The following is a 14,017-nucleotide window of genomic DNA, read 5'->3' as shown; positions in this document are numbered from 1 at the left end:
TAACGGAAAATGTTCCCTATTTGATTCCAATATCTTAGGAGATATCATAGTTTTAAAATAACTCCGTAAAAATAACAGAAGGAATAATGAAAGATGGGTGAACAGCTACTATACCTTAGTAAAATTAAGGAACTTGACTTTTGAAAAATAGATACTTATAATAACATCTATGATTAAGGATTGGGTATTATTCGTTTTCGGATAAATAAAAAACACATGCGTATACAAAATGTATTATTATTTAAAAAACATAGTTCCCTTAGAGTCGTACCTACTTTACATAAACTCCTTGAGATCTGAATGTGTCCGAGATCATGATCTTCAGTCGATATTACAAGCTAAAAGGTTCCCCTAGCAATACTCATATTTACATACACAATAACTCAAGGGAAATAATCATTATTTCGATAACCTTCACCAGAGATGTACAGAACTGGCGACTTGCATTTTGCTCAAGCTCCTATAATAATAATAAAATATTATATTGCATAGTTTATAGTTAATTGGCAACTCCAGCTCTGCTGCACAAAAATAAATTACTACATTAGATATATCCCGTTAACACATTTCATTGGGCTTTCATTTTTTAAAAGTATATATCTAATATTATACTCTAAGTGAAAGGTCTCTCTATAATAATAATAGCGATAAGCTATCTTTCTATCGTTTAACGTCGCCCTAATATACTGAAATCTCTGCCTTCCGGAGCAAATCTGACAGCGTAATAAAGTAAACGAATCGTGAAAATTAAAAAGTTTTTGACAACGTTTTCTTACATTTCTTTCCTTTAAAAGGTGAATATATTTCATTTTTATTAAATATTAATTAACATAAAATGAATGATATGTTTTAACTTCGAGATCAATTAACATTTTTGGCCAAAATCTCACTTCATTAGAACAAAGGCAGCCCGCGGCTTCGCGATACTGATAAAGTAGAAATTTAGACGGTGTTCTCCTCCATCTTCCTCCGCCAGAGCGCCTTGGGGCTGTGCAGGGCGCGGCCGTAGAGGATCTTCTGGTAGATCTCGACGTTCCTGATCGGCGGCGCCGGGTCGCCGGGCGGGATGCCTCGTCTCACGCTTTGGAACTTCTCCTGGTCGATGGGCGGCAGGGGCACCACGGCCTTCCGGATCTTGTGCACGTACTCGTCCTCTTGAACGGGCTTCGGCGCCTCGGCCGCCGTCCTCCGCTTCTCCACGATCACGCTCCGTCGCGCGTTATTTGCCTCGAGGATGGACCGCGCGTCGGCGGCGGGCTCCTCGGAGGCCTCGGGCTCCACCGACGCCTCGGGATCCACCGAAGCATCGGGCGCTCGGCGCTCGCAGAGGACGGCGCTCGAAGGCGCGTACACTTCGGGATGCGTGTTGCGGATGTGCCTCTCCAGGTTGTCCTTGCGCCGGAACTGACGCTCGCAGAGCTTGCAACGGAACGGCTTCGAATCTGAAGCGAAACGAGTTAAGAGCGGGCGTTAACCAAAAGCAGTCATCGTAGATTTGATTTTATCTACGAGAGTGATGCTTAAACTAAAATCAAATGCATAATATGTATTGGTCCTTCACTATAATTTCAATTGTTAACTCTAATTAAAAACACAATATATTATAAATTCCTCAATAACAAAAACACACAAGTCACCTCTACCTTTTCTCTACTTTCGGTTTTATTCAATTATGGCGAGTATTATGTACGTAAACCTTAATTGAATTACATCACTTTGGTTTGGCCGAGGGCTGTTACTAATGATTTTACTAAATATTTTATATTTTACAAGCTATTTAAATAAAAAGCATTTGGCGTTTATTTCATTTTTCGCGAAACACTGTATCGTCCGCGTCATCTCACGCGAACTTCGATTATACGTTTGAAACTCTCACTCCATTGAGACGAGAACACTACGCTTCTTTGCGCCAGCGCTCGACATAATATTATAAATACCACGAGCAAAATAAAAACCATTCCCAAAAACTAAACTTAACTACATATTTAACATTTATAATATTAGTAACAATATATAATACGTAATAATTCAATTAAAATAAAGATTCCATGAAATTTCAAATCATATCTCGAAACTAAACATGCTATTTTATGACTTATTTGAATAAATTATTTAGTTCATCTATTATTTTTAACAATGGTTAAAATTAATAATGGGGGGCTCGCAGCAATTGCTACTCTTGCCACGTGGTTAATCTGGCACGCGTTAAGTAAACCACATATTAATATTCCAGCTAATTGTGTTGGGGCCTACTCACCTGTGTGCACCGCGAGATGGCGACGCATGTCCTTGCGCGAGTGGAAGGCGCGAGGGCAGCGCGGGCACTGGTGGCTCCGGCCGGCGCCGCGGGGCCCGTCCTGCGCCGCGCTGGCGTCGCGGTGCCGCAACGAGTGCTTCCGGTAGTTGGACTTGTCTCGGAACTTCTTGCCGCAGGTCTCGCACGCGAAGGGCTTCTCCTCCGAGTGGGTCAGGCTGTGTTTGCGCAGAGCGGTCGCGTTGTTGAAAGATTTGCCGCATTGAGGACACGAAAACGTTCTCTCGTCTGAAATTTGGATCATTCGGGTTTTTATTTACCTTTGAAAAAGTCCGTGGTTCTCGTAATGTTACAATATGCTCACTCGAATGTTTCAGCTTATGGCGTTTCAATTTAGACATCTGCACGAAGCTCGAACTGCACACGTCGCACGGGTATATCTTTTCGTTCCGATGAACCCTCATGTGATATTTGTAATGAGATTGAGACACAAAACCCTAAAACAGAGGTTCTCATGCTTTATTCTCGCAGACCCCTTTCAACATTTTGCTGGTTCCGGCGGCACCGGGGCACCTACATTTCTAGCATACGCACAGTCAACAAATATTCCCAGCTAAGCCTTTACTTTTTATTCTTTACATGACCGATCTGAAGAACTCACTACAGATTTCACATTCGATCTTTGCCGACGACATAAATTTTTTTGGAAATCCACTCTCCCAATCTCAAGCAATACAGGGTGGTTTAGATGATATTTTTGATTGGACCAAGCGGTGGCTGCTGTCATTAAATGCTAATAAGTGCACAATATTGCATATAGGAAAGAAAAATCCGCACATTACTTATCGGCTAGGTCAACAGCAGTTAATACCAGTATTCACGCAAAAAGACTTGGGTGTTACTATCAGTTATGATTTGAAGTGGGAATGTCACATCATGAATATTGTGAAAAAGGCTAATTCCATGCTCTATTTAGTGACAAAATCATTCAAATGCCTTTCACCAAGAACACTCTTAAAGATATATAAATGTTACATTAGACCACTATTAGAGTATGCCTACAGCATTCGGGTTCCTTATTTCATAAAGGATATTAGTATGCTTGAAAGGGTTCAAAGAAAAGCCACGAAAATGATCAGGTCATTCAGGAAGATATCTTATAATGAGCGTCTGAAAGCACTTGACCTTACAGATTTAGGAAGTAGGAAATTACGAGGAAATCTCATTGAAACCTATAAAATCCTCACTGGCCACTATAATGCTCCAGGAATTAAGAAGCTCTTTATTTTAAGTGAAAATACACATTTGAGGGGTAGTTCTTTAAAACTTAAGACCACTCAACATAACACAAATTCCCTAAAGAACTTTCTCCCAAACCGAGTAGTGACCGACTGGAATAGGCTTCCGGAAAGTGTAATCAGTGCACCATCTTTGAACACCTTTAAAAATAGATTGGATAGTTTCTCCAAATCTCAAAATACATGCGCATCAGCTTATTAAAAGCTGCCAGTGTGTTAATATACATAATAATAATAACCACGAATTAACAGTTTAAAAGTCAGTCCGGCTGTCATACTGTAAGCATCGTAATTGTGTAGCTCCGTAATATTGAGTGCTAAAAAATAATTTCGTACACTGTTCTTGAGACTGCGACGTCACAAAACACAAATCGAAGTGTCGTCCGTGTAGTGGAACTACCGATTTCACACAATATCACGTAAGTTCTTGAATTTCAACAAAAGTATCTCCAAAAAGTGATAATTAGAGGTTAGAAATTCACCAATCATATTGAGCATAGACAAAAGATCAATGACATTGACACTTGTCACAGCAACAGCTAACTAGTGTTGCCAGAGCAAGTAAATAAAAACTACCACTAATTACGTTCCATAACACGCAGATTTAGTTTACAAGAATGGAAGATCAGTTTCAACTATTGTTTGATAAAATGAAGAATGAAATCTTGAACCAAACAATAGAATTGAAAGATTCGATAACAAATAATATAATGGAGAGATTAGACGAAAAACTTCAACCTATTATAACAGAAAATAGAAACTTAAAAATAAAAGTAGAAAATCTCGAAAAGGAAGTAGAAAGTTTAAAAAGAGGAAAGAAGCAAAACAATTTGATAATGTTTGGAGTAAATGAAGGCGAAAGGTCTACACAAGAATTAATACAAAATACAATACATATTTTCAAAACTGACCTTGACATACAATTACAAGAACATGAGATAAACAAAATATATCGTCTAGGAAAGGGAAAGTCTTCTGGAAAACCAAGACCAATTCTGATTTCCTTTACGAGCGAATGGAAGAAGAATGAAGTTATGGGAAAGAAGAAAAACTTCAAAAATGTATATGTTACAGAAGACTACACAAAGGAAGTAATAGAGAAAAGGAAAACGTTGCAGGCGCAGCTAAAAGAGGAGAGAGAAAAGGGAAATATCGCGTACCTGAAATTTGACAAACTAGTAGTAAAAGAAAAAAATACTAACATAAATAAGGAAAAGCGCAAAAGAGAAACGTCATCATCCCCACAAAACAATGCTCAACCAAGGAAACAACAAACTCTAATGCCGCCGATTAACAATAGACCAAATGCTTTCGACGTAATGAGGATTAGAGCTAATTCTCTTTCGTCTTTTCCCGCTAAGACAACAACTAACAAAGAATAACAATTAACTGTCGGTAAACGGAAAAATAAACAGCTCAACATGAACCAACATAAAATAACAAAACAAAATACTTCCCCAAGCCGACTGGTCATCGTGGGGAAAAATGACCACGACCCTCTAAAGGAAAAAAATAACACTAACATGAAAAATAACACTAACATGAAAAACAAAGTAAATGACATCCACATAGCAACTATTAACTGTCGATCTCTTAGAACACCTGAAAAACTCCAAGAACTAGAGCTGGCAATAGAAGAGTTAAAGTGGGATATTATAGGTATTAGCGAAATGCGCAGATTTGGAGAAGGTATAGAAAACCATGGCAAATACGTACTACATTATAAAGGGGAGACGCCCGGGCTGTATGGAGTTGGATTCATGGTGAAAGCAAATCTAGTCAACAACATAGAAGAACTTAGTGGATTCTCGGAACGTATTGCAATCCTTAATATAAAACTGCCCGTGAACGGAGATAAAGAAGAGAGATGGTCTATTATACAGGCATATTCACCAACTGAATCTGATAAAAAAGAGGACGTAAAAACAATTGAGGAATTCTATGAAAATCTCCAAAACGCTATTGATAACGCACACAAAAACGTCATCGTGATGGGAGACTTTAATGGACAAATTGGGATTCAAAATAGTGGGGAAGAAAATACCATAGGAAACTATGGGTATGGAAATAGAAGCAAAAACGGAACAAGACTAGTAAACTTTGCACTGGAAAACAGATTAAGTATTCTAAACAGTTTTTATAAAAGGAAACCATCAAAAAAATGGACATGGATCTCACCCAATGGACAATATAGGAATGAAATCGATTTTATTATGTCTAATAATAGAAAAGCCTTCAAGAACATTTCGATCATAAACAATTTAAACTTCCACACAGACCATAGGATGGTTCGAGTTGCGATGTCAGGAATGTTCAAGAAAACAAGACGATTTCAAAATAAACAATTAGCGGTACAATACTCAGGTGACCCTAAACTATTACTTAATAATCTTCAAACATCTCTAGATGCCGCGGAATTAGAGAAGAAAGAATATCCATCGATACAAGAAAAATACAACCTATTACTAAATCAACTAAAAACAGTAACCAGAAAAACAAACAAAAGTATCAAGAAAGAAGTCTCACTTACAATCAAACAATTATTACAAGAACGAAAAGAACTTTTACGACAAAAGGAAATTAAAGGAAACCGCCAAAGAGTAACAGAAGTAAGCAAAAAGATCAGTGAACAACTTAGGAAAGAAAGAAAAACTAAAAGATCTAATACAATGAAAAGTTACATAGAAAAGACAGGAGGAATAAAAAAGGCATTGAAGGAGTTAAACTACAAAAAGGACTGGATACCAAGTATGAGAAAGAAAGATGGCAATAATACAGGTAAAAGACTCGAAATATTAAAAATCGCTACAGAATTCTACCGAAACTTATACCGAAGTCAAAAAGAGAAAGACACTATAAAAGAAAACGACGAAATAACTAATGAAGAATATATACCGGAAATAATGAAGGAAGAAACCATAAAAGCAATAAATACACAAAAACTCGATAAAGCCCCTGGATCTGATCTTGTTACAAACGAACTTCTAAAAGCAACGTTACCAGTAATCGCTCCAAGACTTACAGATATATTTAATGAAATTATCAAAACGGAAAACATTCCAGAGGATTGGACAAAATCTACAATTATACTACTACATAAAAAAGGTGACAAAGGAGATATAGCAAATTACAGACCAATCAGTTTAATGTCCAATATTTACAAAGTGTTTTCAAAAATAATATTATCTAGAATCACAAACACACTTGAAGAAAATCAACCCAAAGAACAAGCTGGATTCCGTAGACATTTTTCAACAATAGACCACATACACGCCCTTAGACAAATACTCCAGAAATTTAAAGAATATAACAAAATTTACTACATAGGGTTCGTGGATTTCAACAAAGCATTCGACACACTTGAACATAGATTTATCTGGGACGCATTAAAAGATCAAGGCGTACATGCAAAATACATACGGATACTGAAAAACGTATACACAAAAAGCACCGCACAAGTAAAACTAGAATCTATAGGCGAAGAATTTCCGGTTGAGAGAGGTGTACGCCAGGGAGACCCAATTTCACCAAAAATATTTGCAGCAGTTCTGGAAATGATATTCAGAAATCTGGATTGGACGAATAAAGGACTAAATATAAATGGCGAAAATCTGAGTCACCTACGCTTTGCAGACGACCTAATCTTATTTTCGGAAAACCCGAAAACCCTAAAGGAAATGTTGCAACAGTTAGCGGAAGAAAGTAAGAAGGCAGGCCTGTCAATGAACTTAACGAAAACAAAAGTAATGTCTAACTCCTCACAAACAGAGTCCATAACAGTAAATGATGAAGAAATAGAGTATGTAAAGGAGTATGTGTATTTGGGACAGTTAATATCTACTGAGGAATGTATGCAAAAAGAAATAGAAAGAAGAATAACTAATACTTGGAAGAGATATTGGTCACTCAGTGAAGTCATGAAGAACCAGGATATGTCTATGAGGAACAAGAGGAGAATATACAATATGTGTATCTTACCATGCTTACTATATGGGTGCCAAACATGGGCATTGACAGAAGAACAAGCAAGGAAAATAAAAGTTTGTCAGAATGGAATGGAGAGAAGCACAATAGGAATTAAAAGAAAAGACCGAGTTAAACTAAAATGTATCAAAAACAAAACAAAATTTAAGAATGCATACACAACATACAGGTGCTTAAAGTGGAGGTGGGCTGGACATATGATAAGAGAGAAGAAGGAGAAATGGACGAGAATAATAACAGAATGGCAACCACGAGATAGTAAAAGAAACAGAGGCAGACAGACTAGAAGATGGGAGGACGACATCAAAAAAGTGGCGGGCCCAATATGGACGCGCATAGCGAAAAATAGAACAGAGTGGAAATCTTTAGAGGAGGCCTATGTCGAAAGACAAGCTGAAATGTAGAAACGACCGTTTACCGATACCGGATTTATGAAAAGAAAAGAAACTGTTAAAAGTTATAAACGTATTTGTAAGAAAAATTACTGTAAAAATAAGTTCAGCAATAAAGGCTATTTTATTTTATTTTATTTTAACAGTTTAAAAAAAAGGGAGAATTGATTGTGCTATGATGTGGATATCAAAAAAGTGTTACCATTTACCATTACTTTACTGTTTCAACATCTACTCACGGCCCGAGAAGCCAATATATTCTATCTTATTTAATTTAGAAAACTCCCCATTCAGCATAGAACAACATATATTATATGCTATTATATTAATTGAATTTTCATGAAGCCACCACTGTCTAGTCACTCCATAATCTTACCCCATCGAGTTTCCCCTGGACCTATGGGACCAATTTGGGAAACAATACACAAGACATCTTGTTTCTCAGCAGTTTCAAAGAGATAAAAAATGAAATTATCATTTATTTATTTATGGAATATATGAATTCAATCAAAACATTATACATATATATATAATTAGATATTAATGACATACCTGATTACATTCCATACATTGATATGGTTTCTTTTGTCCATTGCAGTATGCATGGTAAATTGTGTGTTTACGAGTCTGTAACTTTTTATTGCAAATGGTACACACATAGTATTTTATACCAGACATATCTGTAAGCAGATATATTTTTTCAGTATTTAGCCCAATGAAATACACTGGTACTATAAGTACCAGTGTATGAGATAATAGTAATATGTATATATATATATATATATAAATATAAATATAAATCTCAATGAGAGATAAACATTTACATAACTTTTTATTTGTAACTTCAAGGATAGCCATTTTTGTGTTTTATAATGTGCCTGAAATATTTAAGATATACAAAAGCCTTTTCTGTTAATCTTTCATGTTTATTCCATAACCGTCTAAGTATGTAATACTTCAAAGGCGAAAAGTTATTTAAATAAGTTTAATAGTTCTTGAGATTATTAGATTATACAAAAACATTTTTTCTCAGTAATATTTGTAAAGATGATTGACATAATCCTGACCTGTTTCAAGTTTGATATGAGGAGTTTCTGGTGTTATCCTATTTAAATCATTACATTCAGCTTTTTTCTCTTCTGGATTACCAATAGATGCATCTATTAGTTCAGTTGCTTCTAATTTGGAGCCATTTAGTTGGCTAATCTTAGACTCACTACAGGCTACACAACCAGATTTTTCTTGCAGGAGACAATCCATACATTTTATATGACCACAACTCTCTGTCACTAGTCTATTATCAGTTCGGTTGATTGTTTTTTTATTGTTGCAATTAATACAAACATTTGTATTCATTTTGAGTTTTGTAACTTGGCGTTCCTAGGTTATAATAATATTGTCAAAAATAAATATGATTATTATACGGATTACAGTACAGAACGGATTTATACACTTCGAAACTAAGCCGGCACTCGGCACAGAATTTTATAAATTAAAGGTACATTCATTATTGTAGAAGTTTTAAAAATTAAACTATAAGAATAACTCATCTGTGATTTCATATTAGTCATTAGTGAGGTGCACAAACTAGAAAAACTATGTGAGTTGAGATTTGAGAATATGTTTGTCAATTCCGGGACATAAACACAGGACAGATTGCTTATCTTATTTATGGCACAGATGTCAGATTGACAAATTTTTTAACATAATATTATGGTATGGGTAACGAGTCAGACTGACAAAATCACAAATTAATAGACAAAATTGTGGATGTGAACTACAGATGACAAGAAAATCAAAATCCACACATGCAAAATTAAAACTTACTTTCCCGCCCAAATTTAGGGGGCACTTTATGCAAGAACTTTTTTTAAGTTAAAAAAATGATACGGGTGCTTAAATTATTTATTTAACGATGACTTCCGATAATGATGCTCAGCTGCAAGTGCCAAGTAATAATCTAACTAATATTGACTCCTCTGAACAGACTTCATGGTAAATGCGGTAGAAGATGCACATCTAACGCCATAGGATCAAGCCACAGAGAAACTGATTGGTCATCAGTCACTCTTCGTTGAATACGGTCAAGTGGAGGGAACTGGTACTGGGGAGTTCTCGCCCAGAGGTCAGAACTGTACTCCATGTGTGGACGAATAGACGCTCTATAGAGTTGCAAGCGGTGGCCCGGGTTGAATTGTCGTCTCGCCTTGCTAAGCACACCTTATTTAAGGCCAACTCAGCCTTTCCATCTAAAATATGACCGTGATTCTGAACATCATTCGATATGTCAACGCTCAGCATTCAATATATTGGTGAAGATAAATTTGGCGTTTGCAAAGGTACGCGTTATTAAAGGTTTAGAGAACATTCATTACGAATTGTGAACGCAATAAAAAATATGATACTTGGTAATATTTTATACTATAAAAAAATGTAAAAAGAATTAACTTTTTCTAAAAAATATCGTGTTTAAATGTTTCTTTAATTTACAAGTATAATTTTATGCCGCTAGTTTGAAAGCGACCTCTTTTTTTCTCTTTATGGCTCTGGCACGGTTTTTGCATTAGCCAGAGCGACCTCTTTATTCCCTACTATACAAATGTAATTTTTGACAAAAATATTTCATCTGTGCTTACCTATTCTTGATCTGTGATCTGTATTTATTAAATTGTCATACGAACTAATTTTACTTGTACTCCTTGAAACGTTTTTTTATAAAATATCTAGTTTATAATTTTTAATTATAGTTTGAACATGGTGAGGAATCCCTTTTATAAAGTTACTTAAGGATGTGTATAAAATAATTATGCTTCACTTTGTGTTGGTGTCTTGATAGGAGATCTTATACGTAACCTCAAAACGCTTTTTGTTTTCAGGATGTCTTTTTAATGATTAGGCGAAAAAAATTAACCATCTTCACGGATGCCAAGGATACTACTACTGTATTAGAACTTAAGAAAATGATTGAAGGTAAAATGTTTATGAATTGACATTAAATAATTCTATTTTTAGTAGTAAGAGTTTCAACTTACGCGTTCTTAATGTAATACAGTGTTTTCATCATCTTGTTCAAAGAAATTCTATTTTTTTTAATTCTTCACATGAATTCTTAGGATTTCAGAGTAACTAAGGGCTTTTTACTATTAAAACTAAAAGGATTCATTGGTCTAGCATTCATAATTTATGTAAACAAGGTAAAGGTGCTACCTTTAACAAACTTACTTAAGTCTCATTTATCAAATTGACTTAAAAAATTCAAATTGAATATTTTAATTTATTTTCATCAATGCTATTATCTTTCAGGCATTTTAAAAGTTCCACCACCTAGTCAGATGTTGTTTAATAAAGACAGTCAGTTGATGGAAGATGAAAAAACCCTAGCAGAATATGCCTTAACCTCAGTTACTGCTAGAGCACAATGCCCCGCACCAATTGGACTTGCTCTCAGGTACAATAAGAAATCTATTTTTATTGTTGTTTACTCAACTACACATGTAACAAAAATTTTCTGATAAATAATATTTTTTTGTTATTCTTTAGTTGCATAAGCTTCTTTAATTTGTGACTTATTATTTTATTGATCATAGGAAAGAAAATGGTGAGTTTGAAGCTCTGGATCTCACTCCCTATTCTTCACCACCAGATCTGCCCGATGTCATGAAGTCACAGGAAGCCAATGGACAGGAACAGGTAAAATATTGGCACAGTTTCTGGGAAACAATATGCCCAGTGATAAAGTTATGAGAACAATAGCACAATAATTATGTTTGATTTATTTCAGATGGATCAACACTAAATAAGCATCAAATGTCAAGCTTGCGATACAACCAGCATCTTAGTATCATTGTAAATACACAAGCAATATTTAATGCATTATGTTTTGGGTATAGCAACAACAAGTTGTTGTTTTTTTTATACTTGGCAACTCAACATGTTAGTCATGGAACAATTACTGGCAATATACACAAAATTTATTTAACAGACCATTCATAGAGATAATTCATTTCATTAATTAATATTTACGTAATGCCAAAAATAATACAATTTTATCGTAGTTGTCAGTATTGAAGATCACACCACTGCAACCGTGTTCACATTTAGATCATGCTCACTGACAGACAAGTCACGTGTAGTATGTAGTACGGGTTGAAGTGTTTCGTGATATTTGTGTATGTGTATCTTCTACTTTACTTAAATCACCTGGCTTATTCACAACACCCAAAATTTTTGTACTAACACAAACTATTAACTTATTACATAAATGTCGCGCTTTAATCTGTTAAGTATTACAAAAATGATTTTAATTTTATCTATAATGGCAACATGACATTGTTTTGTTTAAGTATGATATACAATTTTGATAAAAAAATTAAAAAACCTATATAATGGCAGAGTTCCGGTTTTATGGAATAGTTCAACTCAAAAAATTAGTCAATTCTAGGGGAAGAAGGAAGTTGGGCATAGTAGTTTGATTTTCTTGTAATTTAATTCATTAATATGGTATATAACTATTAGTATAGGACAATCTATAGATAGTAGTTAAAACAGGGCATAAAACATATTTTGGGGCTTTTAATTTTAAACACTCACTAAAATTTTACACATGTAGAATGACTAAGAAGAGTTTTGGAAAAAAAACTCATTTAAAATCTAGTGTAATACATTAATAATTTTTACATAAAAATGTGTTGTAGGCCCCTAAAAGACTTGTTCCTTAATAAGAAGATTTCTTATTGGTTGAAAATTTGTTTAAACTTAAAGCTATTGTTTATTTATACCTTTGTATTAAGAGATCCTTGAGGTTTAATGATTAAATTCTAATTCTAGAATTCACTTTTACATGAGAACTCATATAATATGTATGAAATAAAAATGTTAATTGGACACTTTAATAAAACAAACCAATTCTGCTCTATGTCTTTATTGCATTAATTTAAAGTCTTGCAAATTGAACATTATTTTTATGAGAGGTCTGTAAAAACCTATGTTCATATCTGTCAACTGCATGTAATCGTGATAAAAGTCATTTAAGATAATATATGTTTATATATATTACGATACCTACAAAGTTTGTATATTATTAGAGTAGAAAAATGATATTTATTTGCCATTAAAAGAATAATGTAATGTAACTCGTCTGCTATAAAATTTCCCTTTTAAGTATTTACTTTAGTAGCAGCAAAGCAACTCAGTTTAGGTGCTGGTTTCTTTATAATACTAAGCTAAATATATCTATGATTGATAATTGTTACAACATTTTTATCTAGATTGCATGTAAGATGAAAGAATAGGCAAGACTTGTAAAAATTGGTAGTGTCAAAGACTATTCTGTCTTAGGTAGTGTCATGTGCAAGTATGGGATGTAATAAGAATCAGCAAAAATAAAGCTGTTTTGATTTGTTTTGGACATTTTACCTTATCCAACCCAAGTATTTAAAATATTTTTATTAAAATGTGTTGTTTATTTGATCATAACTTGCACCAAAATCAATGTACACAAATTAAAAGTTAATGAAAATTTCTTCGCCCTCTTATAGAACAGACGGCGAACGGGCGGGAGGCTCACTTGGTGTTTAGTGATACTTGCCGCCCATGGACACTCCCACAGCCAGAAAGCTCGAAAGTACGTTGCTGGCCTTTTGAGAGCGGGCACTAACCACTCATTATCCTTCACGATAATTTCAATGGTTGACTCTAATTAAAATACAATATAAATTTCTCGATACAAAAAAATCACAAAGTCACCTCTAACTTTTGTCTAAAATAATTGAATTACAGCACATTAGTTTGGCCGACAGCTGTTACTAGCGATTTAACTAAATATTTTACGAACTATTTAAATAGAAAGCATTTTACTTCTACTACGAAATTTAGGCGGCATACGTTTGTTTCACTAGTCACTCGCCCTCGCTCCATTGAGATGAGATTACTACGCTTCTTAGCGCCAGCGCTCGATATACATAATATTATAATTACCATGAGTAAAACATAAACCATTCCCAAAAACTAAACTTAACACTTTCGCATTTATAATATTAGTAAGAATATGTTATATTATTCAGTTAAAAAAGATGATTACATGAAATTTC

The 14,017-nt window shown here is 34.5% G+C and overlaps 2 protein-coding genes across 2 annotated transcripts; one reads left to right on the top strand and one right to left on the bottom strand.

The window, feature by feature from the left end:
• Nucleotides 1-217: 217 nt before the first annotated feature.
• Nucleotides 218-9,607, bottom strand: LOC125049334 (zinc finger protein 708-like). Its single transcript, XM_047648502.1, has 5 exons — nucleotides 8,996-9,607; nucleotides 8,481-8,608; nucleotides 2,619-2,751; nucleotides 2,258-2,542; nucleotides 218-1,442 (listed from the first exon to the last, which is right to left on the bottom strand). Exons 1-5 carry the CDS (start codon nucleotides 9,282-9,284, stop codon nucleotides 943-945), a joined length of 1,335 nt encoding a protein of 444 aa, XP_047504458.1. The 5' UTR covers nucleotides 9,285-9,607; the 3' UTR covers nucleotides 218-942.
• A 944-nt stretch (nucleotides 9,608-10,551) lies between these two features.
• Nucleotides 10,552-13,329, top strand: LOC125049466 (elongin-B). The gene is made up of 5 exons (XM_047648779.1): nucleotides 10,552-10,685; nucleotides 10,805-10,898; nucleotides 11,232-11,376; nucleotides 11,516-11,618; nucleotides 11,710-13,329. Exons 1-5 carry the CDS (start codon nucleotides 10,683-10,685, stop codon nucleotides 11,722-11,724), a joined length of 360 nt encoding a protein of 119 aa, XP_047504735.1. The 5' UTR covers nucleotides 10,552-10,682; the 3' UTR covers nucleotides 11,725-13,329.
• The last annotated feature ends 688 nt before the right edge of the window (nucleotides 13,330-14,017 follow it).

Source organism: Pieris napi, chromosome 5 (assembly GCF_905475465.1).
Source record: "Pieris napi chromosome 5, ilPieNapi1.2, whole genome shotgun sequence".
NCBI lineage: Eukaryota > Metazoa > Arthropoda > Insecta > Lepidoptera > Pieridae > Pieris > Pieris napi.
Note: the sequence above shows the minus strand (reverse complement) of the source record. Positions and strands in the feature narration are given on the sequence as shown.